The sequence below is a fragment of the Uranotaenia lowii genome, chromosome 2, assembly GCF_029784155.1.
Source record: "Uranotaenia lowii strain MFRU-FL chromosome 2, ASM2978415v1, whole genome shotgun sequence".
Classification (NCBI taxonomy): Eukaryota; Metazoa; Arthropoda; class Insecta; order Diptera; family Culicidae; genus Uranotaenia; species Uranotaenia lowii.
Genome location: NC_073692.1, coordinates 383215629 through 383242805, shown reverse-complemented (window position 1 = coordinate 383242805; position 27177 = coordinate 383215629). Strand labels below are relative to the sequence as shown.

The 27177-nt window shown below is 40.9% G+C and overlaps 1 protein-coding gene across 1 annotated transcript; it reads left to right on the top strand.

Moving 5' to 3' along the window:
• The first annotated feature begins 428 nt into the window (after positions 1 to 428).
• Positions 429 to 24895, top strand: LOC129749918 (mitochondrial uncoupling protein Bmcp). The gene is made up of 6 exons (XM_055745045.1): positions 429 to 696; positions 865 to 1012; positions 1079 to 1376; positions 1438 to 1556; positions 1622 to 1682; positions 24228 to 24895. The coding sequence occupies exons 1-6, from the start codon at positions 630 to 632 to the stop codon at positions 24567 to 24569; spliced, it is 1035 nt and encodes a 344-aa protein (XP_055601020.1). The 5' UTR covers positions 429 to 629; the 3' UTR covers positions 24570 to 24895.
• Positions 24896 to 27177: the final 2282 nt, after the last annotated feature.

The window sequence follows — 27177 nt, the reverse complement described above, 5'->3', positions numbered from 1 at the left end:
AACAGTTGCGTAAGTTTAATATTGATGTTCATGATGTTCTCCTAAGACTTTTTAATCTTAAGAATTTTTTTTTTAATTTTATTTCGTTTTACTTATCACTAATTCTGTTTTATAATCGCCCTTAAAAAGCCATTTTCTCAATTTCAATTCTGCTTGATGAAAAGTTTACGTAACAGTTATTTAAATTAAAAAGAAAGTTAAATAACTATTTTAGTCTTATTAGTCAACCACATCATAGGCTTTAATTAGATTACTGGTTCATTTCATTTGAGAAAATCCCGGGAGTCACAAGAAAATCCCGGGAAGCAAAACCTCATGACAGGTCGAAAAACGCACGTGTACCGGCTTCGGGTGAAGTTAGCCCAATCAGCAAATGGGAAGCGAAATACTCACCGAAACGTCAAACTGCGAAAATCATAACAAAAAAATATCTGATGGTGCTCTGCTGCTTGTCAGCCGTGGTGGATTTTTACTGATTTTTCCAGAGTAGAAGACAATTTCAGCTTGTTCCCCGATAGCTTAGGGATTGTCTCCTATCAGCAAGTGGGCCCTTTTTTGGACCGCGGAAGTGTGCCGTGTGTTTGCTTTTCGAAAGTTTAGCAGTCGTCCTCGGAAAGGCAGCAACAGTCATGGGAGAGATCCGGGACTGGCGTCCCTTTGTTTACGGTGGAGTGGCCTCCATAACCGCGGAATTTGGTACGTATCTGGTGTTGTTTACTTAAGGGAATTTTAGCAGCCGAGCTTATCTCTAACCGAGATTAACGAATAATAGTGGAGAACAGTTTCTGCTTACGCAATCGGAAAACAGCCGCTTATGGTTGTTTTCCACTCTGATTAACTTTTTTTTCGTTTGTTTGCTCGCAGGAACTTTCCCTATCGACACAACAAAGACACGGCTGCAAATCCAAGGTCAGCGCATCGATCAATCGCTGGTGGAGCTAAAATACCGGGGCATGACCGATGCCTTCGTCAAAATCAGTAAGCAGGAAGGCATCAAGGCACTGTATTCTGGGTATGAGATTGTAGATTTCCAAACTTTTCTGTTTCCGCTTAACCAATGCCTTCAACTTTTTTCTAGCATTTGGCCCGCTGTTCTGAGGCAAGCCACTTACGGTACCATTAAGTTTGGCACCTACTACACGTTGAAAAAGGTGGCCAGCGAACGGGGTTGGCTGCTGGATAAGGCCGGCAACGGAAATCTCTGGTGCAATGCGGCCTGTGCCACCTTTGCCGGTGCTTTTTCCAGCGCCATTGCTAATCCAACCGATGTGCTGAAGGTGAGGATGCAGGTGCACGGGAAGGGAACCGAAAACGTTGGGCTGGTGCACTGCTTCCGGGAGATTTACGTCCACGAGGGTGTCGCGGGATTGTGGAGGGTAACATTTGAGTCTGTTATAACTAATGTAGGTATTTACGATCCGTTTCGAACTGTTCCAGGGTGTTGGGCCAACGGCTCAGCGAGCAGCTGTGATAGCGGCAGTTGAACTGCCGGTGTATGATTTCTGTAAGCTTCATCTGATGGAAACTTTCGGTGATCAGGTGGCGAATCATTTTATGTAAGTCCCTTCCAGTCCGTTTGGAAAACTACGAGAAAGTTCATAGTATTTTTTTGTTCTTTTAGATCAAGTTTTATTGCTAGCTTAGGAAGTGCAGTTGCATCTACGCCAATTGATGTAATCAGAGTGAGTATTCTTCTTGTAGCAACCTCTACGTAGTCTGTTAAAAAAGAATGCAAAGTAAATTCCCCACTAGTCATTCGGAATAATTGGGAAACTTTACCCGAACTTTAAATGACAACTTTTCATTATTGAAGATTTTGCCGAAAGGGTCTATCAGTTGGTATCAGTAATTAGTATCAGTAATTTGTAATTTATTAACTTTAACGCAGCCTGTCGGTTACAATTAACTATTAGTTCAGGTTAAGGAAATCACTTGTGTCACAAAACGCGTGGAATATTAATAAATGTTTTGATAACGAATATAATATTTGCGTTATGTAGCTCTGTTCAACGCGGTCTTGAAGGTTGTTAGCGAGCTGGTTTGTCTTGTCGCCAAAGGCAAGTTGTTCCAACAGGAGGGGCCATACACCAGTATACTCTTCCTAGAGGTTGTGGTATGTTGGGGGATGATGAAGCATTTAGATCGCTCGTTCCTCCCTCGCTGGAGATGAGAAAGGAGATATGCAGGTAGCTTTTGGTCGTAACCTTGGCGCATGAAGCAACATATACGCCTCCGATAGTTCTCAAGGAGATCGCAGCCAAGTATAAGTCTTCTGGTGGTCTCTGTAGTCTCCCTTCGTTTCAGATTGAAGACAAATCTTGCCGCAGACTTGTAGCACCTTAGCAGCTGGTCTTTACAGGCTGCTGAGAGACCTGGGAAGTAAACTGTATCGCAGTATGAGAAAATGGGGACAATAATAGATTGGACCAGTTTCAAACGAATTGGAACAGTGAGAACGGATTGGAATTTACGGAAAGTTCTGAGAGTGAGGAAGACTTTTGATGAAATACTATTCACGTGGTCGGTCCAATTCAAGTTGTGATCCATTGTAAGTCCTAAGTTCTTCACTTTTTTCATCAGAGGGATGGTTTGATTACAGAAGATAATGTCAATGTTAGGACTGATACTATCTCGTTTGGAGAAGGCAATCGCCTGGGTCTTACTGGGGTTGGGTGAGAGATAATTATTCTTGCTCCACAGCTCAATTCTCGCCAGGTCTTCGTTGATGGTTCGGACAAGTTGATCGACTTCAGATATAGGACCATTTATGTAAATTTGTAAGTCATCTGCATAGAGTTGATAGCTGCATTTTAGGATGGTAGGGAGACTATTTACATATAAGCTGAAGAGCAAGGCACTCAGGCATGAGCCTTGGGGTGTACCATCTGTGAGTGGTAGTTCAGCTGATGTCGTATTAGAACAGCGCACGACCTGACATCGGTTCGTGAGAAAAGACGATATGAGATTACATGCGGGTGACGAGAAACAAAATTCGGATATCAACTTCCTTGCTAGCGATCGATGATTGACGCAGTTGAATGCTAGCGAGCAGTCAACAAGAACCAATATTGTGCAATGATCATTGTCGAGATTACTGAGTATGTCGTGTGTCACCTTGGCTAAGGCAGTTGTAGTTGAGTGACCTTTACGATAACCAGATTGATGTTTAGCAAGGAGAGGAGGATCGTGTTGGTTAAGATGTTCTGTTATTTGTGCCAGTAGTACTTTTTCCAGTATTTTGGACATGGCTGGAAGAACGCTTATTGGTCTGTAATCTTTAGCAGCCGTAGGATTACTTATTTTCGGGATAGGAGTCACGATAGCTTTCCTCCATGTACTTGGAAATGTTACGGAAGCTATTATACTGTTAAAAAGGTGGCACAATACTGGTTGGTGCATATAATACCTGAACTTGCGTTCAAAATTTCTGAACACATTTTTTAGAAGCAGGCTTTTAACCCTTTCCTTCCCATGGTAGCACAGGTGATCCACAACTTTGCACAGCTCGCATTTGAACTGGGCGCTTAGGATCAACACCATTTTTTCACCGAATGTGTAGACAGTAGTGAAGAAACATTGCACAAAATTTGAAGAAAATCGGTTCGCTAGGTTTTGCTTGGCAGATCAAAAGCTGCAAAAAAGTCGGATTTTTTTCGAATTTAAATCAAGTCGTCAATTGTTACTCAATAACTTGACAAGTTTTTATAATTTCCTTCAAATAAAAATACTGACGTGCAGAAGGTTGCTTATGCAAGCAGAATCAAATGATGGTTTACTTAGATTTCAACTAAAACATATAATTTTTTGAGTAAGTAAAGTGGATCACTGGTGATACACTGGGAACAAAACGTACTTTTCTTCTTGTGAAGCTTCTTATCAATACTCTAGAAAATCATTTCGTCGACAATAAAAATCGCTTCAGGATAGTTATTTCATCTGCTTAAATGACCACATGTCTCAAAATATTTGTAAAAGTTCGAGATTTTATCGAAAAACGGCATGTTTTGTTTCCCTTGCGCAAAGTGTCATGGCGACCAATTGTTCAAGGCAAAAATGAAAATTTTAGATATTTCAATAAATAGACTTTCGAGGGATGTGTATACCAAAGAAGTTTTTCATCAAATAGGATCGTTTTAGTTTGTGATCAATGAAGTGATGAAATTCCATGTTTTTTTGCAATTGTTTTCTGTTTTTCATTTGCACCCTATGTGTAGTTATCTTCCCAATGGAGCACATATGATCCACCTCAAAACCCAAATTTATCAAATGGGTCATTAAAGTAGGCTTAAATTATGCATCTTTTGTTCTAGAACTTTAGCTGTAAATAAATATTTCTATTTTTAAAACGTGAAAAACCTCGTGGGAAGGAAAGGGTTAATATTGAAATGCCAAAATAAATCGGTTAACAAACGCTTCGAAAATAACAATTGATATTAAGTAGGTACCCAGTTGAAAACTCGGATAATTATATGCGGAATCGAATATTCTAAAGCGTCGTCTACACTTGGCAACTTTTTTTTTTTTATTTATTTATTTGATCATTGGGATTTTAACAGTTATGGGGTCATTCATCCCTCACTTGGCAACTTGAACTGCGATTTCGTTTGCTGAGACTTTTTTTTATATTTACATCTTGGTTCTGAAAGGAGCAGTACTGCCGCTCATAGCAAGTCCGTCCCATTTGCGTTTTCATCATTTTTCAGTTTATCGCTGGAAACACTTTAGTTTCATCTGTAGTTTCAAGAGAAAACTTTTGTTTTAGTACTTTGTTCTTATGAACATCGAAAAAAACCTCAAGAAATTTTGTCCCATTGAGCAAATGATCGCAAGTCGGTCCCATATGGCATAAATCATCGCAAGTCGGTCCCACAGCCATAAGGGCCCAGCAAATGATTTTCAACAGAATCAAAACAAAAAAATAATCCTTATAAAGCGAAAATCTTTCATTGGCCGTAGCAGTGACAGATTCTGTTGATTACTTTGATAAAAAACGCATACAAGTGCCGAATTAGCGTTGGACTTTTTACGATTTTTCAATGCCATTTTTCTCACTTCAACAAAAACGCAAATGGGACGGACTTGCTATGAGCGGCAGAGTAGGTCTCCCATACTTGTCGGGAGACTTGAGACATGCATCTCCTTTTCTACCTCTAAATGTAAACATTAACAAGTCTCAGCAACCGAAATCGCAGTTCAAGCCGGTAGTGATTTGACATGAGCCGAGAAACCACGCGAATGAAATCGCGACTCATGTTGAAATGCTTAAACCATGCCTTCGTCGAAACCTTAGAGATAATCGTATGGAGCCAACGTCCCAGTGTGCCATTATCCCAGCTAGACTGCCAAACGTTAATCGCTGAAGTGCGAGGTATTGAAAAAATATTGAATAAGAAAATGAGACGGGATCCAAGCTTAGGTATTCCTATACGAATTTTCGATCAGAGCGCCCAATACCCCTGTAATTTTCAGCAAGAAATGGGAAGAGCGCTTCATCAGTTTCATCGATCAGATCGCCTCAACGGAGCCGAGACTATCCAAATAGATGAAATAGGTCACTGTCCTTGACCTTGTACAACAGTTATATGTAACTTTGAGGCTACCGCAATTTCGAATAATAAATTTAAACTTAAACTTAAATAGTGGTCTACGGGCAGTGTGCGAATGTGTTCCAAGGTACAATAAATAGCGGCTAGTTCGGCAACGTAAACGGAGCATGGCTCTTGAAGCTTGAACGAAGCTTCAAAGCGCTCATTATACACTGCGAAACCAGTCGCGCCGTCGATTTTAGAACCATCAGTAAAGAACATTTTTGTAGGGTCAATTTCACGTACTTTTGATGCAAATATTGAAGGAATGACGTTGGGTCGGACGTGATCTGGAATTCCACGGATCTCAGCGGTCATGGAAAGATCGAATTTTATTAAGGAACTGCTAATCGGGTAAAAGTGACTCGTGTCCGAATTTAATAAAGAAGGATTTATTTCTAATTGACTGAATGATAATTGTTTATAGATTTAACTTGCGGATTGATATTCATAAGCCTTCCCAAATTTTCTATCACCAAAGGATTCATAGTTACACTTCGAATTAGGAAACGTACACCCAAAATTCAGCCTCTGTGCCAATGGCGTGTAGTCAATTTCATAGCATCATTGGTACAAGAAGATAACGCGACCGGCATTGATTCGATTTGCGCCCACCGGCATTAACCTCCCAGCTCAACCGAATTGCGTATGTCTGAATGAAACAAAATAAAAACGTTTTCGCGTCCCTCCCGATCGCATCACAAGCCGAAGAAGGATGGAAATAAATACCGGCCAACACCAGGCAGCCAGCGAACCGAGCACTGTGCGTGTGAATGTAGCAAAAGCAACAACAAAAACTTCCTTCTAATTCAATCAACCGGCAAACACGGCTAAGCTGTGCGTGTGTATGTAGCAAAAGCAACAAGAAAAACATTCACCGGCGAACAACACCGGCCAAGCTGCCCGGCTTTAGCAGCTGTGTATATGTAGCGTGTGTATGTAATAGCAGGCAGTAAGCAAAGCACAGTTCTCATTCAATGGGTTTCCCGTTCCTTCACTCCCGTTCCCTTTCCCGTTTCCATCTTAAGACAAAGGAATGCATTGAAAGGAGGCCAAACGCCGGGAAGCCGCCGTTGTACGTTTTTTGTGATTGATCGGTAACAGAAAGCCTATGACAAATATACCTTGTCCTGCATGAAGCTCGAATAGTACACTGGTTAGAATGTCGGACTGGCAAGACGATACAATTGGTGATGTGAGTTCGATTCTCACTACAGCGCTGTGGTTTTAATTTTTATTTTCTTGTTTCTGGGATGAATTATCCAATAGGAAGGAAATCCCATAAAATGTTTTTCTTGTTTCGCTTGAATGTAGTGGTCATCATTTTGGTTGGGAGCCGAGTCCTTATGCCAGTTACGGTTTTTCAAACATACCGTCTTCGGCACAGTGCACATTTCAGCGCATTATCGGCACAGAGATTTGCTAAATAGGCATTGGATTTTTGCAACCTCTTCTATGGGTGTAGCGATAAATCATAGAACCGATTTTTTAAGGGCATTACTCCCGCCAGTACTTCGAGACTCATCGTATATGTCGATTGCATGCATCCCATGGCAATACGCAAACACCGATACTGTATTCGTTCTAGTTTGATCAAGTGAGTTTTCGCGGCGGACTCAAAGCAAAAGCTTCCGTATTCTATGAAATCAAAAGAACCTATGTGGTTCAAAAAAGAGCCATGGCACGGTTCGAAAAAGAACCGGGCAGAAAATGACGCGTAGCCGAATCGAACGGCTCTCCATACTGCGCTTTTGCCGTTTAGTTCATCAACCGGAGTTGACGATGATTCGCGGCTCTTTTCCGAACCGTGGTTCTTTTTCGAGAAGTGCCATGGTTCATTTTTGATCCGTGTATTTGGTTCAAGACAACGAACGAACAGCTTTCTGCTGTCCCTTGCTCTTCAGTTTTTGTTGCATGTGGGCGAGCAACCAAATGCTACTTTTTTGAACCAGTTCTTTTAAAGATCCAACGAAACGTGGCTCTATTAAAAAGAACCGCGATTCGCAGATCAACACTGGTTCGAATATTGAACTGCTGCTCAATATTCTTGAATTGAGCTACCAGCCAATTTTAATAAAAAAGTTGCGAGCCGCGGTTAAATTTTTGAACTTGTGTTACACTGCGAGACACGTTTCAATTTTAATCCGCTCAAATCAACTGGCTCATTAATTTGAGCGAACGGTGATTTGCTCATTGAAACTATCCGTTTTGCCCATGTCTACACCCATAGAAGAGGTTGCAGAAATCCAATGCCTTTTTAGCAAATCTCTGTGCCGATAATGCTCTGAAATGTGCACTGTGCCGAAGATGATATGTTTGAAAAACCGTAACTGGCATAAGGACTCGGCTTCCAACCAATATTATTCATGACCACTACATTCAAGCAAAACAAGAAAAACATTTTATGGGATTTCGTTCCTATTGGATAATCCATCCCAGAAACAAGAAAATAAAAATAACAACCACAGCGCCGTTGGAAGATTCGAACTCAAATCACCAATTACATCGTCTTGCCAGTCCGACATCTTAACCAGTGTACTATTTGAACTTCATGCAAGACGAGGGCTATTTGTCATAGGCTTTCTGCCACCGATCAATCACAAAAAAATAACGCACGACGGAGGATTCCCGGCGTTTGGCCTCCTTCCAAGGTATTCCTTTGTTTTGGATGGAAACGGGAAGGGGAACGGGAAACGGGAAACCCATTGAATGAGAACTGTGCTTTGCTTACTGCCTGCTATTACATACACACGCTACATATACACAGCTGCTAAAGCCGGGCAGCTTGGCCGGTAATTGTTTGCCGGTGAATTGAAGCAATGTTTTTTTTGTTGCTTTTACTACATACACACGCACAGCTTGGCCGTGGTTGTTTGCCGGCGGATTGAATTGAAGAAATATTTTTGTTGTTGCTTGTGCTACACACGCGTTTGCCGGCAGATTGAATTGAAGGAATATGTTTGTTGTTGCTTTTGCTACACACGCACAGTGCTCGGTTCGCTGGCTGCCTGGTGTTGGCCGGTATTTATTTCTATCCTTCTTCGTCTTGTGATACGATCGGGAGGGACGTGAATTCGTTTTTATTTTGTTTCTTTCAGACATACGCAATTCGGTTAACTTGGGAGGTTAATGCCGGTGGGAGCAAAGCGAATCAGCACCGGTCGCGTTATCTTCTTGTACCGATGATGCTATGTAATTGACTACACGCCATTGGCACAGAGGCTGAATTTTGGGTGTATACAGGATCAGGATCAGGATCAGGCACCACCAACATTTTCAAATAACATCTACTGATCCTAGTGGTGATAGAGAGATGCCGTTTGATAACAGAAAATTTTCCCTAGAGACTGTCAAAAAAAACTTGTTCAAAGCTGTTTTTAACGTTATATTATAGGGTAGTGAATAGCTGATAAATTTGGAAAATATTAACATTGAGCAAATTAATAATGTATCAGCAAACATAGTACAGAAGGAAATGTTTGATATGTTTGTGTGATACGTTTAAATTTGCCCATAAGGACTAACCGTAAAATTACTTTAAATATCAAAAAAATCGTGAAATTGTGCATAAAGATTGCAAAAGATATCGCATCTTGTGTTTCTTTTGATGATGAAGTTGTACTTTGTGTATCAACCAATGCATGATGTGTTTAGTCACCCAATGCTATACTATGCTAATTGCTAAACGTAGAATTACGCCATTTTTTTCCTTGTAAATTATGTATTCTCGTAATGATCAACATGTGATAGTATCAAAATGGCAAAATCTGACTGTATGACAAATTTCAACCATATAACAGAATTTAACCATGTGACATAACCTAATCATGAGACATAATCTGAGCATGCATTATAATCAGTCCATGTGACATAATCGGACCATGCAACATAGTCGGACTATATGGCATAATCCTACTGAGTGACATAAACCATGCAACATAATCATACCATGTGACAAAATCTGACCATGCAACTTAATCGAACATGTGACATAATCCAACTATGTGAAAAGTCTGACCATGCAACATAATCGGCCATGAGACATAATCCGACCGTGCAACATAAGTCGATTTTGCAACATAATCGGACAGTGTGACAAAATCCGACTATGCAACATAATACCATGTGAATCCGATCGTGCAACATAATCGACCATATGACAAAATCGGACCATGCAACATAATCTGACCATCACACATGTAATATCTTTTTTTGCTTGTCCGCAATGGGACGGCTAAGACCAATATGGTCCAACTCGCCAACTTATGGTCTGATGCTTCTTCTGTAGTCGTTACTGGTGATTGTGAACCTGTTGTGCTCAGATTCTCATCCTGCTTTTGTCAGTGCGTGTCCAGATCTAATTCGAGAGAGGACTTTTTTCTCTTTGCTGTTAAGGATCAAATCTTTAAACCAAATTGTTTTTAAAGGAAGATGTTCAATTTGAGCATAATGAGCTCCCTTGACTAGGCTTGTGTTTCGAAATTGGATCATTCAAGATTCCCAGGCCTCTAGTTTGGCCAAAAACAGTACATCTCCTGCTGTGAGCGAGTGAAGTTGGACTGTATGCTTCTTGTTGCTTTGACCGCTTCCTGGTCCGCTAACTCGTTGTCTACTATCCCACAATGGCTTCAAGATATTTGGGGGTATTGTTTATCGCGATTTGGTTTCCATTTATCTTGATTCTTAAATTACGATTTTTTTGTAGGAGAATGGAACAGCAGCTCATTTCTCAGGATTGACTTCTAAATTTAATTCTTTCATTTTGTCGACAATGTTTTTAAGAAATTCGTTGAGCTTAAACTCCGCTCCTTTTAGCGAGTCGTCGAAAACTGCCAGATCGTCAGCAAATTGAAGAAAGGCAATATTTTTTTTTGGAAGTGATGCAATTCCGCGGTGCACAGGTTAAAGAGCACTGGTGACAACGGGCAGCCTTGCGGTAGACCTTCGGAAACAGTCTTCCTAATTATTTTCTTGTACGTATTTAATGCTAATTTCCTGTGACTAAGATATTTATGAAGTCAGGATATTATTTTTTGTGGAATTTTTTGTGAAGCTAGCGTCTCTAATAGGTTTTCCGTTTTGATCTTATCAAAAGCTCGGGATACATCTAAGAATGCCACAATGCATTTTTGTTTATTAGCTTTAGCCTCTTTTATGGAATTGATCAGGAAGTTCACACAAGTTTGCGCGCAGAACAGAACTTGCGAAACCCGAACGAGTATTTGGGAATAAAACTCATAATTTTGGCAACATCTGCGATTCGATTTTTGACGACTGAGTTAATCAATTTTAGAGCCCTATCCGTAGTCTTTGCTTTGGAATTGGTTTTATTTCTGTCACTTGCCATCTCTCTGGAATTTGCTCCGTCTCGAAGACTATATTGAGCATTTCACAAATTTTAAGTTGCATGTCTAGATTTAGCTGTTTCAAAATTGCGTATGAGACTTTATCCTCCCCTGGAGCAGAAATTTTTTTTTCTTTTTTTTAGGTATCTCTAATATTTCAGTTGCTCTAAGAGACATTTCATACCCCATGAGTAAAGTAGTTGTGTTGTTTCGGGGGCAGTTTACAACGTTCTCGTCCTCCGTAAAATAGTGATCCATAAACTCTAAACCTTCATCATGTGTAACCAGCTTCAGCGATTTGGTTTCCCCAGCGTGTCAATACCTTCGTCAATATTAGCAGAATGTTCCTCTATATAGTTGCGTTTCGACTTCACAAATTTCCGTTTAAAAAGAACTCGCTTTTTTTAAGGTTCAGAAAATCTTCCATTGTTTTGCTTCTGTTGTACCTTCTAAGAGCTTCTCTTTTGTGTTGATATAGTTCATTAATGTCTTGGGTCCACTATTTTTTTTTTTAAATAATTGCTTTTTTGTTTTTGATAACATACAAACCTTGGGCTACAGCTTTTTCAAAAATTTCCTGCATTTCTTTTGGGTCATACATAAATTGCGGTCTGATTTGGTTCAGGTATTCGACTACCTTGTCCTGATTAACCTTGGTTGTCTTGGTGTTAGCTACTGCGAAGTCACTTGAAATTTCTAAATACCTGAATTGACTGCTGCTCCTGAAGTCTTCTTCTTCTACATCCCATTTTATTTTTCTGGCTAATCCTGGGGTTCCTAGAGTAATGTCGATTGCAGAGTCGCGATTCCCTGGTAGACTAATCGTTGTTGGGCTTCCATCATTAAGTAAAATGAATCTGGATTTCTCAATGATGTTTCCTAGTACTCTACTTCTATAGAAAGTAGCTATTCCTTCTTCGCATGATTTATGGTGAGCATTAAAATCTGCTCCCATTAATACTTCTCCCGATTGTTTCTCTAGCCAATCGAAAAGGATTTTAATTTCGTTCGTGGCCAAAGTTTTTTTTTGTTGGCTGATAGTGAATGGGATATCCGCCCTATCTGGTGGTATGTAAGCAGATAGATTGATTGATTGTTTGATTAGAGAGACTTTAAACTTAAAAGTTCATTCATCTCTGTTCACATAAGCAGATACTATCAGTACAGGATCGAAACCTCTTACCAATTTAGCCGCAATGACTTCCAGGAATTTGATATCTGGAACTTTCACAGCCTCCACCACCAAATCTTTAGAAATAAGCAGTCCTTAGAAATCAATTGAAATCCTCTAATTTGGAATTCCTCATGTTCTCGCAACCAAATCTTATGTAACAACGCAATTTCTAGCTCATTAGACTGCATGAATCTTAATAATACGTCTCTTTTATCACTGGGTCGGATTGGTTGTATATTAATATTTTAATAATATTTTAAGTTTTTTATTGACCATTTTCAATTAATCTTCTATCGTGTACCTGCCTTGTGTTGTTGAACTATTGATCAATTATCTTATTCAGCCTTCCGTATATAAACATTGCTAATTCGTCAGATTCTATACCATTTTTGCAATTTTTCATTTTTTCAGAAGTCTGATCCCTTAAGGCGATAAGCGGTGCAAGCCAGGCTTTCTCGCGTAAGCTTCTTATCAACTCCCTTCTTAACCATGATACTACAGCCTCAACAAAGTTGACATTATAAGGTTAAATCTCAGTGGATGATCTTCTTTCCCGTTTTGACCTATTGCTTCGTATTGATTGTTTATTCTTCTTAGTCGCTTTACTCCGCACCCGTTCGTCCTCTGTTTGCTGCATGTCGAATCTATTGCTTACTTTCGGAAAACGTCATTCCGCTTCCTTGAAGGAAACACCTTTCCTCCGCATCTCGTCCGTAATATGAATCCGCCTACGGCGCTCGGGACACTCTGTTTCCTGTGTTGTGCCTTCCTCTGCAATTCAGGCAAAAGGGTACGTTGTTGAATTGGTCTTCTTTCCCTGGATGCACTTTAGCGCATTCTTTGCACCGTTGTTTAGAGACGCAGTAATTTTTCAAATGCCTGAATCTCCAGCATTTAAAACATTGTTTGACCGGATATACCTACATCTCCGATTTGAAGGATCAGCCATAGATTATCACTTTTTCTGAAACTCCACCTTGAATAGTTATTTTTAAGTTTTCTGTGGGGATTAATTTGTCGTCCCTTTTCCTCTTAATCCTTTCTACGTTGAGGACATCGAACTCGCATTCGATGTTCACAGCGATATCGTTTTCATCAAATTCTATTAGGATTCCTCGCACAAAAGCTACTACTTCAGATTTAGATTTAGGCTGGAATATTTTTAAGTTGTGTTGTGATAAATTGATCTTCTGAATACCTTCAAAAGCTCCTGCTGAATCCAAACTTCTTTGAATCGGAAGCGTCCTAGTTCAGAAATCTCTTTGCGTCTTAAGCGTCTTTAAGCATTTTTTCTTTTTGGAGCTCAACGTGACATTACAGCGCGCTGGCTGGCTACCTATACTTAGCGACACTTTTGGCTGGCTCCTGCGTGGTTCCTGAGTGGAATCCTTTGACCGCTGCATCATGACTCGAGAACGCGATTCGAAATCGCGCTAAACTTTTTATTTCTCGTCTTGTGGAAGTTGTGCCCTTAGGCTGAATAAACTCCTTCACCGGTTTCGTTAACAATAACAATTCGTACGGGAACAGTATTTCGACAACGCAGAATTTGATTGCGTTTACATACAACGCGAGAATATTAATTTGGTTAAGTACAGACTTGAGATGATAGCGATACCATCTACTGATTATTTAAAAATGAATCGGCAGTTCAGCCGAGATACGAATGAAAAAGCTCAATAAGATTTACATTAATTTGTAACTTGGACGCTCATTAAAGACGGTGCATAGCATGCACCATGCAGTAATTTCTAACCTCAAATTGGTTGTGCAACCGCACTTTGGATTAGTTAAATAAATAAATTTTCTCCCACCTTAAATCCGGTTCTTGTCCGTTACCGATTTGATCCTCGATTGCCCCTGGACCTCTTTTGACCTCAAACATCCTCTCAATTAATATCCTCTTCATGCTGGGACTGGCCAGGCTGGTCGCCGCCAACCTGACACCACGTGGTGTAAACGTGCTCGACCTGGTAGATCTTATCCGTGGTGTAATTTAATCCTCTCCGATCTTAGAAACATCCAAAATTGTATCTGCACACTTTCTTTAAGACCGCATTCTAAATTAATTCTCACTTCCTGTATAAATGCTGTATTCGCATACATCACATAACATAAGCTAGAACACCTCGACTGTACCACTCGGTTGTAAACTGTAGAGTGGTTTTTCATGTAATACTTCGCTAGGCACCCAGCAGTGATGTCAATTGAATTTAATAACTATTTTGCCTAATAAGATATGTGGCGACGTAAACCATCTTACCCTCACATCATCATTTCATCACCATCATTCCATTCCATCATTATTCACCGTCATTCATCATCATCACTAACACTACAAACTAGTTCCCGAACATTCCATCAGTCAGTCCAGTCGAGAACCTTCTCGAACCAAACACACGCATGCAGTAATAACAACAACAGCCACGCAATTGACACCAGCAGACAATAGCCGGCAAACCAACAATAGCAACAACAAACGATAGCACCGGCAAACAACCAATAGCGTTCTCACGTTCATACACTCACACACTCACAATCCATAGCTATAAATATCTGATCATTTGTAAATAGTAGTTAGTAATAAAGTGACCATTATATAGTGAACACGTATCTTTTCTATCCCGTGAAACCGAATCCCTCTTCGGGCGGAAACCCCCATAAATTGGTGACCCCGTACGTTCAGTAAAGTGATCGCGTGTGAACCGACTTTCCCGAAAGTTCTATCGTTATCGCGAGTGTTCGAATTCTCGAAGCCTCCGTCGCGAGTGCAAGAACAAAAACGCGAGTGCAGTGGGAAAGTGTTCGATTTTTCTCGTAAGTTCCACGCTTTTCTTCGTCGCGCCGCGAGTTTTAAGTGTATCGCGAGTTAAAAAAAAAAACTTCTCGAGTTTTCCTAACAGTGCCGAAATAATGAATCCCCTCAAAGAAAGGATTTTTCCCGATCATTCGGAAGGCACGTCCATCTCCATCCTGGAGCAGCAAATCGAGGCGCTTACTCTACGTTTGAATCAGGCAACATCGAGAAAATTCCAGAATTGTGAACGAGTAAAGAATCTGTCGCTCGACAAACAGCAACTTGTGCAGCAAAAACGAAATCGCGGGTGGATTTGTTGGTTTCATTACCGGCATGGGGCACAAGCCAGAAAGTGCGAGAAGTGGAAAAAGGATAATCTGAAAATTCAGTGCATTTTCTACGACGACAAACCCGGAAGAAGAAACACACGTTCAGTTTTTAGGTCACACGTTCCTCGCCGAGCGCCGCTCGAACCAAAATCAAATCTCTCCAGCATCAAGCTGAACCAAACCATCAACATTCGCCGTATTCACGTCCACGACCAACAAACGTCGCAAAGCTTCCTAATCGACACAGGAGCCGATATCTCTGTGATCCCACCAACACCAAAGGAAATGTTGAACCGAACGAATTCACATCTATTGTTCGCAGCCAATGGAAGCCCGATAGCTACTTACGGCACCAAACGATTGACAATCGACATTGGTCTACGTCGTTCGTTTACCTGGACCTTCACGATAGCTGAAGTCAAATCACCCATCATCGGAGCAGATTTCCTGAAGCACTACGACTTGCTAGTGGATCTCCGGAGAAACAAACTCGTCGACAACACAACGAAACTGGAAATCAACAACATCAATGCAGTCTCCGAACCATCCATCACCACATTCGATGTGAACGCACCATTTGCACAACTACTTAAGGAGTTTCAGGACATTACAGTTCTGAACATGAACCACCGTCCTACGAAAGCGCAAACAATGCATCAAATCATCACGACTGGTCAGCCCGTTTTTTGTCGTCCCCGCCGTTTGCCCATCGACAAATTGAACGAAGCCAAAGCGGAATTCAAATTCCTCATGGAACAAGGCATTTGTCAACCCTCGAAAAGCTGCTGGGCCAGTCCACTGCATCTAGTGAAGAAGCCGAACGGAAAATGGAGACCTTGTGGTGACTACCGCAATCTTAATGCGATCACAGTCCCAGATCGGTATCCAATACCCCACATCCAGGACTTCTCAACAATTCTGCACGGTAAGTCCATTTTTTCGTGCATCGACTTACAACGAGCATACCACCAAATTCCTGTGGCACCTGAGGACATTCCCAAGACCGCAATCACCACGCCCTTTGGATTGTTCGAATTCAAATACATGACGTTTGGCCTACGGAACGCCGGTCAAACTCTACAGCGTCATTTGCACGACATCCTCGGAGATCTGGACTTCGTATTCCCGTATGTGGACGATTTGTGCATAGCATCCACCACCGAAGACGAACACAAGCTGCATCTGCGCGCCGTCTTCCAGCGACTCCGGGAAAATGGTCTCATTATTAACCCAAGCAAGTGCCAAATTGGACAACCGGTCGTCGAGTTTCTCGGTCATTTGATCACCAAAGATGGCATCAAACCCAGTCCAAAAAAGGTTGATGCTGTTTTGAATTTCCCACGTCCGACCGTAGCAAAACAGCTCAAGCGATTTCTTGGCACCATCAATTTTTATCGACGTTTCATCCCCCACGCCGCCGTCGATCAACAGATCTTACAATCGATGATCTGCGGAAACATAAGGAACGACAACACCGTTTTGCAGTGGAGTGAAACAACCAATCAAGCATTCGAAAAATGCAAACAGGACCTAGCCAATGCCGTCCTTCTAGCACATCCAGCACCTGAAGCAAAACTAGCCCTGGAAGTGGATGCCTCTGGCACAGCTATTGGGGCAGTTCTTCATCAAATCTCCGAAAATGGTCGACAACCACTAGGATTTTTCTCCAGGAAATTGAGTGACAGCAAAAGGAAAGCTAGCACGTATGACCGAGAGCTTTTCGCAATCTACGAAGCGATAAAGCATTTCAAGGACATGCTCATCGCTCGTGATTTCTGCGTGTACACAGATCACAAGCCTCTCACCACAGCTTTCCTTCAGCGCCCAGAACGTGCTAGTCCAACTCAACAACGCCACCTCAGCTTCATCAGCGAATATACAACCGACATTCGACATGTCCCCGGCGAAGCAAACAAAGTTGCTGATATGTTGAGCCGTATCGAGTCAATCACCAACGATACAATCGATTTCGATCGTATGGCCCTCGAGCAGAAAATTGATCCCGAGCTGAAGCTGTACCTGGAAAATCCTCCATCCAGCACAACGATCAAGCTGAAAGCGCTCAAATCCCCGTTCTCGTCTGCGCCTATCTATTGCGACGTGTCAACTGATGCCATCCGTCCATTCGTGCCGAAGCAGTTTCGCGATGCGATCATGAGAAAATTCCACAACGTTTCACATCCTGGAATTCGTGCGACAACTCGTCTTATCTCTGATCGTTTCGTATGGCCTTCACTGCGTCGAGACTGCAAGAATTTCGCCACCAACTGCATTCCATGTCAACGAGCGAAAGTTCACCGACACAACAAAGCACCGATCGTGCAAATCTCCACGCCAAACGAAAGATTTGCCCACATCCACATGGACATCATTGGACCATTACCGCCATCAGAAGGGTACGTATATTGCTTAACCCTTATCGATAAATTTTCTCGTTGGCCAGAAATAATTCCCATCCCTAACATGACGGCACACACGATCGCCCGAGCCTTTGTCGCTGGTTGGATCGCACGATTTGGCGTCCCCGTGAACGTAACTACGGATCTTGGTCGTCAATTCGAATCCGAGCTGTTTCGTGAATTAACGAAGCTTTTGGGCATCACTCATCTGAGGACGACACCGTACCACCCGCAGGCTAACGGACAGATTGAGCGAACACACCGCCAGCTCAAAGCCGCCATCATGTGTCATCAGAATCCCCGCTGGACTGAATCGTTACCCATCGTCCTTCTCGGCATGCGGACATCGCTGAAGGAAAATATCGAAGCATCGAGCGCTGAGCTTACGTATGGCACAACTCTTCGTCTTCCAGGAGAATTTTTCGCATCAAGCTCAAGCAAGTCGCCATCCGCCGAATATGTTGCCGACTTGAAAGCGACTATGGCAAAATTGCGACCAACGCCAACAAGCAACCATTCGAAACAAGCGACCTTCATTCAAAAGGAATTGGCCACATGTACCCACGTATTTGTCCGAGTTGGAGCAATCAAACCGCCACTAACACCGCCTTACGATGGACCATTCAAAGTGTTGCGCCGAAAGAAGAAAGTTTTCATCGTAGACATCAATGGTCGAAAGCAGCCAATTTCTATCGACCGTTTAAAAGCTGCACACATGCAAGCCAACGAACCAACAGTGAAACCACCCGATCCCGGTGAAAGATCATCTGATGCTAAGGACGAACAGGAACAACCGAAGTACCGAACCAGGTCAGGAAGACAAGTTCGATTTACTCGTCCCTATTGCGTAAATTAAGGGGGGAGTATTGTGGCGACGTAAACCATCTTACCCTCACATCATCATTTCATCACCATCATTCCATTCCATCATTATTCACCGTCATTCATCATCATCACTAACACTACAAACTAGTTCCCGAACATTCCATCAGTCAGTCCAGTCGAGAACCTTCTCGAACCAAACACACGCATGCAGTAATAACAACAACAGCCACGCAATTGACACCAGCAGACAATAGCCGGCAAACCAACAATAGCAACAACAAACGATAGCACCGGCAAACAACCAATAGCGTTCTCACGTTCATACACTCACACACTCACAATCCATAGCTATAAATATCTGATCATTTGTAAATAGTAGTTAGTAATAAAGTGACCATTATATAGTGAACACGTATCTTTTCTATCCCGTGAAACCGAATCCCTCTTCGGGCGGAAACCCCCATAGATACAAAGCTACGGTTTTCGACAATGTGTTCAGCAGAAAATTTCCTTTTAAAAATTTGTAAATTGGCACAAAAACCATTGGCAGGCTCGGTTCCACAGAAGAAACAAAAATGATGTTGATTTTTCAGTACAAAATATTAAATTTTCTCATACGAACTTATAAGTTCAAAATTACTCATGTAAACGTCACTTAAAAATTTTGCAAAATATCATAATAAGTTTTGAACCAAAACGAAGCTTTTTAGACCCCAAGGTTTGAGAAATTCAAAAATGACCCCACATTGGCTCAGTCTATTGTTGCATATCCCCTGAATGTACTCACACTACTGCGTTGCTTCTCTCCTTGGAGTTATTTTAATTCTGGTAATGGTTAGGAACCATCTATGGTGCAGAAGAACGGAGTGTGGAAGTGAAGGATGAACCACGAGCTCGTGCTACTCTATGGCGGACCCACACCCAAAATTCATCCTTTACTCCAATCATGAGTTCTCAATATTATAACGTCATTGGCATGAGATGTGAACGCCAGTGGCGATGATTCAATTTGAGACCGCCAAAATAAACAAAACAAAATAAAAACGTTTTCATGTCCCTCTCTATCTCATTACAAGATAAAGAAGAATGGAAACAATGAATTGATCCGCTCGGTCAATGCTGTGCGTGTGTATGTAAAGCAACATTAGGAAAACTATAGAAAAAAATATTTCCTTGTTAAAAATCACCGGCTAACGACCTAAAACTAAGCTGCCCAGCTGTGCATGTGTATATAAGCAGGAAGTAGGAAAGCAAAAAACAGTTTCTCGTTTCAAATTCCCTTTCCCACCATAAGACAATGCTGGCATACCCTCGGCCAAATGCCAGACGTGCGTACTTTTGTTGATAGTCCGTGACAAAAAACTGTTTCATTTAATCCTCGCTTTCCATCTGGCTTAGGTGGTACACTGGTTAGTTGTCTGATGGAAAGATGAAGGTAGAAAATTGTCGTGAGATTGATTCTCACCGACGGCGTTTTTTTTTTCTTGTTTCTGGGATGAATTAAAATCCTATAAAATGAAATTAAAATCCTATAAAATATTTTACTTGTTTCGCTTGAATGTTTGTTTGTATTGGTCCTACATCGTTTTGCCCGAGAGCTCGAGTCTTTATGTCAGTGACGGGAAAGCAATCATATCATTTTTGGCGCAATGCATATTTCAGCGCATTTGCTGCACATATTTAGTTAGCTTCGATCGGTATTGAAATTTTGCAACCTCTTCTTCGGGTGCAGCATCCAGAAGATGTTGAAGGCTAGACATGTTGCGAGAATTGTTGAAGGAGTAGCAATCCATGATATCCTTTCAACAATTCTAGTTTTTCCACAGCAACAGTGCTTAGGGGCCGTTCACTAATTACGTAAGCACGATTTTGGAAATTTTCAACCCTCCCTCCCCCCCTGGTAAGACAAAGTAAGATTTTTCAAAACCCCCCCTCCCCCCCTAGTAAGATCTTACGTTTTTTATTCTTTGAGAAATTGACCCGTTTTTTTCAAAAATAGCTTGAAAATATTAAAAACGTGACATACATGCTTCAAAGCAAAGCACTTTTTAAGTAAAATTAAAACAACTGTATTTGAAAAGCACAATCTATACAAAACAATAGATGAAATGTCATCAACGATTAAAGAAAACATTATTCAAGACATGTTTGGGGTAACAATAATTTTCAATAAATTTCCCCAATCGAATAAACAATATGAAATCTAAATTCCGATTTCAAAAAGAAAGATCAGGTTAGCTGAAGTAACCATACAAAAATTTGTTATGTTTTTTACCTGAAAATCATAAAAATCTTTTAAAAAGTATATCATTCTATACTACTAGAATTGGGGCAAACATGTTTGAAGATAATCACATTGTCAACTAACCTAAAAGCTCAGACTCATTCAGCGGTAAGCGATAAAGTTTTAGGATTTTTTGGTAAATCTTTTGTAAAATTTAGAGCTGGTGGTGTCTATCATTGAAAAAACTGTCAAGAAATTGATCATTTAAAGCGCCTTATCTGGATGAAGTCATTTTCTAAAAATGATGAATTCAAATCGTGTTGTCACAACGCGCCATTTTCCTTGTTGTTTCTATAAATTTTCCAATTAAAAAGATTGTTATGATGGAAAGCGAAAAGCGACGATCTTTTTTAACCATGTGATTTAGTGTTTTTGATGACATGTTGGTTTGAATTTGTTCTCTATAAGTTTTATAGAACCTCAGTATTTTTTTTATTAATTCAAAGACATTAAAAGATAAATAACATAATATAAAAATTAACCAACAAATAGGTAGTGAGTAAATAAAACCTGAGTTATATGGTTTCGTATGGCTGTGGCTGTGATGAATTTTTAATGTAATATTTCTTACGTAAGATTTTTGGAAACCCCCCCTACCCCCCTAGTAAGAGATCGTAAGCAAATGTGAAACCCCCCCACCCTCCCTATGTGCTTACGTAATTAGTGAACAGCCCCTTAGTAACGAACTTTGTTTATAATGAAAAACATATTACTTAGTACCAGAACTCCGCTTAATAAAGACGTACTTTTATATTAGTCTGAAAGCCTTTTGGATTCTGGTTGTTCCTGTCCCTGCCCCAATTCAGCTATCTCAACAGGTTATGGGCTCTTCAGGAAGAGAAGCAGTTTTACACGGCATACCGTTATTCTGTGGTGGAAATGGATTCCACAATTGGAGCTTCCGGGTTAAGATGCATCTGGACGCATTGGGATTGGCCCACACGTTGGCGCAGGATCCACCGGAAGTGGCAGCAGAAAGGACGAAATTTCGTGAAGCGGACAGGAAAGCGAAGTCAACGTTGATTAGTTTCCTCGGAGACGAATGCCTGGAAATAGTTCGTGACAAGGCAACAGCAAAACTGATGTGGTGTGCTCTCGAAAATTCGTTTGCCAAGAAAAGTCTTGCCTTGCAGAATCTTTTTCGGAAGCAACTTGGTCGTTTAAAGATGAACGAAGGTGAATCCATGCGGTCCCATCTAGTGAAATTTGAAGACCTTGTTCGGCAGCTACGTTTGGCAGGAACGAATTTGTCAGAAGCAGATGTTGTGGTGATTCTTTTCGGCACCCTGCCGGAATCATACGACCCCTTGATCACAGCCTTGGAGAACCTGGACGACGATGAAATAAGCCTGGAACTCGTAAAGCAACGTTTGCTAAGCGAGGAGATGAAGCAGCTGGATCGTCATAGGGTTGTGCAAGATCAAGAGCAATCAGCAGCGTTTCTTGGGGCTGGTTTTCCTAAGAAAGTCACGAAGAGGTTCAACGGAAAAAGCAATCGGTGCGGCAAGAAGGAACACAAGAGGGTCGATTGCCGTGTCAAACTGGATGGTGAGGCTAACGTAGCATCAGGGAGCAAATCTGTGTGCTTCATGGCAGATCAATTTTCGGAGCAAAGTAAACGCGAGAAAACGCTGTGTTTCAAGCTCGACTCTGGATCCAGTGAGCATCTAGTGAATGATAGATCGGGTTTTGCGTCGTTATCCAAATTAAGCAAACCGATTATCATAGAGGTGGTGAAAGATGGACAGACCCTTGAAGCAACTCAAACCGGGACGATAATTGGAAGCAGCAACACCAAAGTGCTCGTCAATATGAAAGATGTGCTGTACATTTCGGATCTCAGGGACAATCTGATGTCGGTCAAGAAGCTGGCAAAGGCTGGAATTTCCGTGCTGTTCTCTGGCACCAAAGCGACGTTGAAGAAGGATGGAATGACAGTTGCGGTCGCATATCTGAATGGTAATCTTTATGAACTGCAAATCAAGATAAATTCAGATGGTAACCAAGTCAAAAGAGAGTGCGTAATGGTCACCCTACCTATCGAACCAGAGGGGGACGAAACTGATGGTTCGAAAATAGTCATCGGAGCTCAAGGTTCGTTAAATGCGGTTGACAGTGAATTGCCCGATTCGCTTACTGGTTCTGAAGAATTCCCTGAGACGGATGAATGTGCAACTGATGTTAGCAGCAACGGAGAGCCATCCGCGCTCCCGCCGCATCTAGAACACCACGAGCCCTTAAAGCAAGCATCGGTGAGGCGTAGCGGTAGGGAGCGCTCGCTCCCAGGTAAGTCCTGGTTTATTCCGTTAATTTTGGTGCAGTTTCTGCTGGTCCTCTTTCTTTTGATGTTCCAGAAAGTTTTTCCGACCTTGGTACCGAATCGTACGATGCCAGTGAAAGATGTGAGGAGCGAAACTAGTTCATTTGAAAAGAATTATTCTTGGGACCTCACAATGTGCCCCGATGGTATGAAGCTCTTGAGTCCGGAATGGACGTTTCGCCTTAATGAAGATGACCCTGGTCGACCGTTGCACTACGAGGCTCGATTAGCAGCGAAAAACTATCGACAGCAACTTGGGCAAGACATCGAAGAAACCTACCCTGCCGGAGGTCGGTTAGCAGCGATCCATGTGGTTTTCGTTGATGGAGTGACTTCAAGGAATGTTGAAAGAGACGGTTTACATGGAGGTTCCCGACAGTCAAAACCCCGTCGAGTGAGGCGTTTGGTCCGGTCGTTGTATGCTGTAAATCGGTCCATCGGATATCATTTTGCGTGCGATCATGAGGCCTCAAGATTGGTGAAAATAGATGCTATCGAGAAACAAGATCAACTTGCTGATGTCTCAACCAAGCTGCTGGAATTCCGTTTGGGACCCGAAACGGATGTCGGCCTACATGAACGAGAGGGGGTGTTGAAGGAGTAGCAATCCATGATATCCTTTCAACAATTCTAGTTTTTCCATAGCAACAGTGCTTAGTAACGAACTTTGTTTATAATGAAAAACATATTACTTAGTACCAGAATTCCGCTTAATAAAGACGTACTTTTATATTAGTCTGAAAGCCTTTTGGATTCTGGTTGTTCCTGTCCCTGCCCCAATTCAGCTATCTCAACAAGAATGCCAGACGACTGTCCTGCAAAACGGGTGTTCGCTGCGAATCCGGTAGGCACCTGACGAGCAAGGGCATAACAAGCGAGGGGATTAGATCAAGTGAAGCATGATCTGGCGAATGTGGTATGCACGAGAGATTAAAGAACGGTTGCCACGGACCGATTTTTTTGTAGAAATAATGTTCATCAAGTTATTGCCGGTTTGGTCGTCGTGTAAATAAGATGTAAAAGTCAGTTTCGTTTGGAAATTTAACTTCTTACAATTTGTTATCAAAATGACACAAAATTATTTAATTTTAACCAAAATTCGTTCGTTTTCCAACATATCTGAAGACTCAATAACTCTTATTTCTTATACTTATCACCAATTTCCTTAGACCCGTTTGATGAATCAACGTCGGGTGCATCTGCGGGTGCACAACATCGGCCTGGGTGGTGGCGTTGGTTCCGGTGGAGGAGGAGGAGGCGGCGGCGGCGGCGGCGGTGGAACAGGTAGCAGTGCCGTAGGCGTTGGTGGCGGCAGGGTCGTTGGCACGGCCACCGTTTCCACCAGCGCCGGTCACAAAATCTACGCCGGTAGTTTGGATTGTGCCATCCAGACCGTTCGCCACGAGGGCTTCCGGGCACTGTACAAAGGCTTCGTGCCGACCTGGTTCCGGATGGGTCCCTGGAACATCATCTTCTTCATCACGTACGAGCAGTTGAAGCAGTTCTACTGAACTTTTTGCACTTAGCATCAACAGGATCAATCACTGAATGAAGGATGACGATAATCGAACAAAACTATATGCTATATGGTAAAGCTAACGATAGGCTATTCGAGTTAATTGATACCTAACCTTTGATTGTAAGTAGAACAATGAATCTTGTGTTAAACTGTAAGAGAACTATCCAAAAATCAGAATCTTTTGCTTTCTGAGAATCAATGTTATAACATTCGCATACCCAAGCGGGGTAGCTTTTGATGAAGGCATTTGTTTTTTTTTTAGATAATTTTAGACTAGAAATTTTGTTCCAAGTTTTAATTTTACCAAAGGTCTCATTGCCAATCGAATTTGTTGTTTCAACAATCTTTTGCATTTCGTTAGTGTAGCACTCGATAAGAAAATTAACAATATTAGTAGAGTACAACTCAACTGCGAGAGAGAAAAATACCCTACAAAGCTACCAAAAAGTTTCGCTACTAAAAGTTTTCCCTCAGACAAGTTTATTCTCCCATCTACCCATTGAAAAAAATCCAAATTATCAATATTAAAATTAAGTGAACCAGCTATATTTATTCGAAAACATAATAGACTGACAGGGGCAGAAAGCACACACACACAAATTGTTAACATACAGGTTCTAGATCAAGCTCGTAGAGCGTCTGATGGAACGAAAGTAAGAGAACAGTTATTTGAGCTATAGAGAGATACACAGGAGGCGCCTCCGTGGCTGCGTTTCAACGGGAAATTATGATATCGGAATCCCCGCTGTCGTGTTTATTTGTACAAGTAAATAGATGTTATAGAATATTTTGAAAAGGAAACCAAATAATAAAAGTTATCGAAAGATAAGATGAAATTCACTGTTTGTTTTAACTAAATGAGAAGCCATTAAATAGTTTTTAGTAGGATGTTTAAATATTAGTTGAAATTTTTCTATTTTTGCGATAAAATATTAAACTAGAAAGTGCGGAGAATCTAATCCGGAAAACACCTAAATTTGGCAATCTATATATCAGAAACCACCAAATTCTAAAACTTTGGTATCTTTCAGTTACCAAAAGTGTTGTTTTTAACTTTGCTGCATATAGTTTCTTTGTTCAATTTACAACATTTATGCTATGCTGCTAAATGTAGCAGATTCGCGCCGAGCGAAAAATCGAGATATCTCGTATTTGGTCCTCAATGTGTTAAGTTTGGTTTAATGAACCAAAGAAAGATCTTTTCGATCAGGTGCTGTGTTTGAATCAACAATCATGGATTTTCAGGTGGCAAAATTGTTTTCCACTACGGACCCAAAAAATGCAATTCTTCATACTCAGTTTAACGAGAGCGGCAATAATTCGACCATTTGGAGAGTTTGCAAATGCCGTTTGGTTCATCGAATGCTCCAGATACTTTCTAGGGTATCATACCAATCATCATACCAGTCAGGGAGTCAAATCTGCCATTATTACGATATTTTGGTTCCCTGCATACTATTTACACAACATTGAAGGAATAAAATTTTTCGACAACATTTTAAGGAAAATCGAAAGAATAATACGACATAAGAGCCCGAATTGGTAGGAAATATTTTAGAAATTACTGGCTAAATGTGCTTTTCTTTCAAAAATCAAATCATCAAGGTTGATTCAGCAAAGAATGTTTCTTTTATTCTCTGTTCATTTTTATTAAGTAGTTGGTAGTTGGTAACGCTTACCATCCACAGCATCTATGGATTGTACTTTTTTTTTTTAATTTAAAAGTGAAATAAGATTAGTTTTCTCTTTTTTAAATATAGATTTATCTTGTAACTTGTAATGTATCCATCGCTCTGTGTTGTTGTTGTTCGCACCGAATCAATTCAATATAAGTAATAATAATAGTAATAATATTGATCTCGTTCAACTGTTTGTTTTTTCAATTATTCATTTGTTCAGAGCTTATCTTACTGTTTTAAATCTTTTGTCTAAATTTATTGTTAATAAGTAACCAATGGCGTTCCAGGTTATTTTGCTATACTGAAATGTGATCTCGTTTTGAGTGTTGCATCTTTGATTTCAGATTAAGGGTAATTTAATAATGTTTGGTATTTGAACGAAGTTTGCACTGTTTCTTTTTATTGTTTTTCTCCAGCTCTATTTTTTTGTTCTGAATCGATTTCTCTTTCTCATATTCGTTAGTCAATAAGTGTAATCGATAAGCGCGTTTCTGTTCTTCTACGAGTTGATTTGGTTTTGTTATTAAATATTCGGTTGTCGCAATTTGACGAAAATAAGATGTTTTACTACTGAATTTATTTTACAGGTTTTTTTCGAAGTTGCTAGCGTTCGGTTATCGATTCTCACTGATATATTTTTGTGTTTAGTTTGGTTTCGCTCGTGCTCTCTGCTTAAACTCACTTTCTTACTTTCTTTTCAATCTCTCTTTCTCGCATCCCGTTTATGTATAGTATAGAAACCCGTGTAAGTGTAATTTCTCTCTTATTTTGATAGAGAGCCTATTGTGTGGTGAGGATGTATTTACAAGTAAAAAGGTGTGTTTAGTTTACCGATAAAAATTGCTTCAACTAGATCCGATCCGACGGGTTTTTGTTTTGGTTGTGTTTCTTTTCAAAATCGATATTTTTTCTATTAAAGTT

Excerpts from the sequence above, each read along its gene's own strand:
- LOC129749918 (XM_055745045.1), top strand. The coding sequence starts at position 630 with ATGGGAGAGATCCGGGACTGGCGTCCCTTTGTTTACGGTGGAGTGGCC. Across the intron at positions 697-864 it reads CTCCATAACCGCGGAATTTG|GAACTTTCCCTATCGACACA; the intron begins GTACGTATCTGG and ends GTTTGCTCGCAG. Across the intron at positions 1,377-1,437 it reads GTGTCGCGGGATTGTGGAGG|GGTGTTGGGCCAACGGCTCA; the intron begins GTAACATTTGAG and ends GAACTGTTCCAG.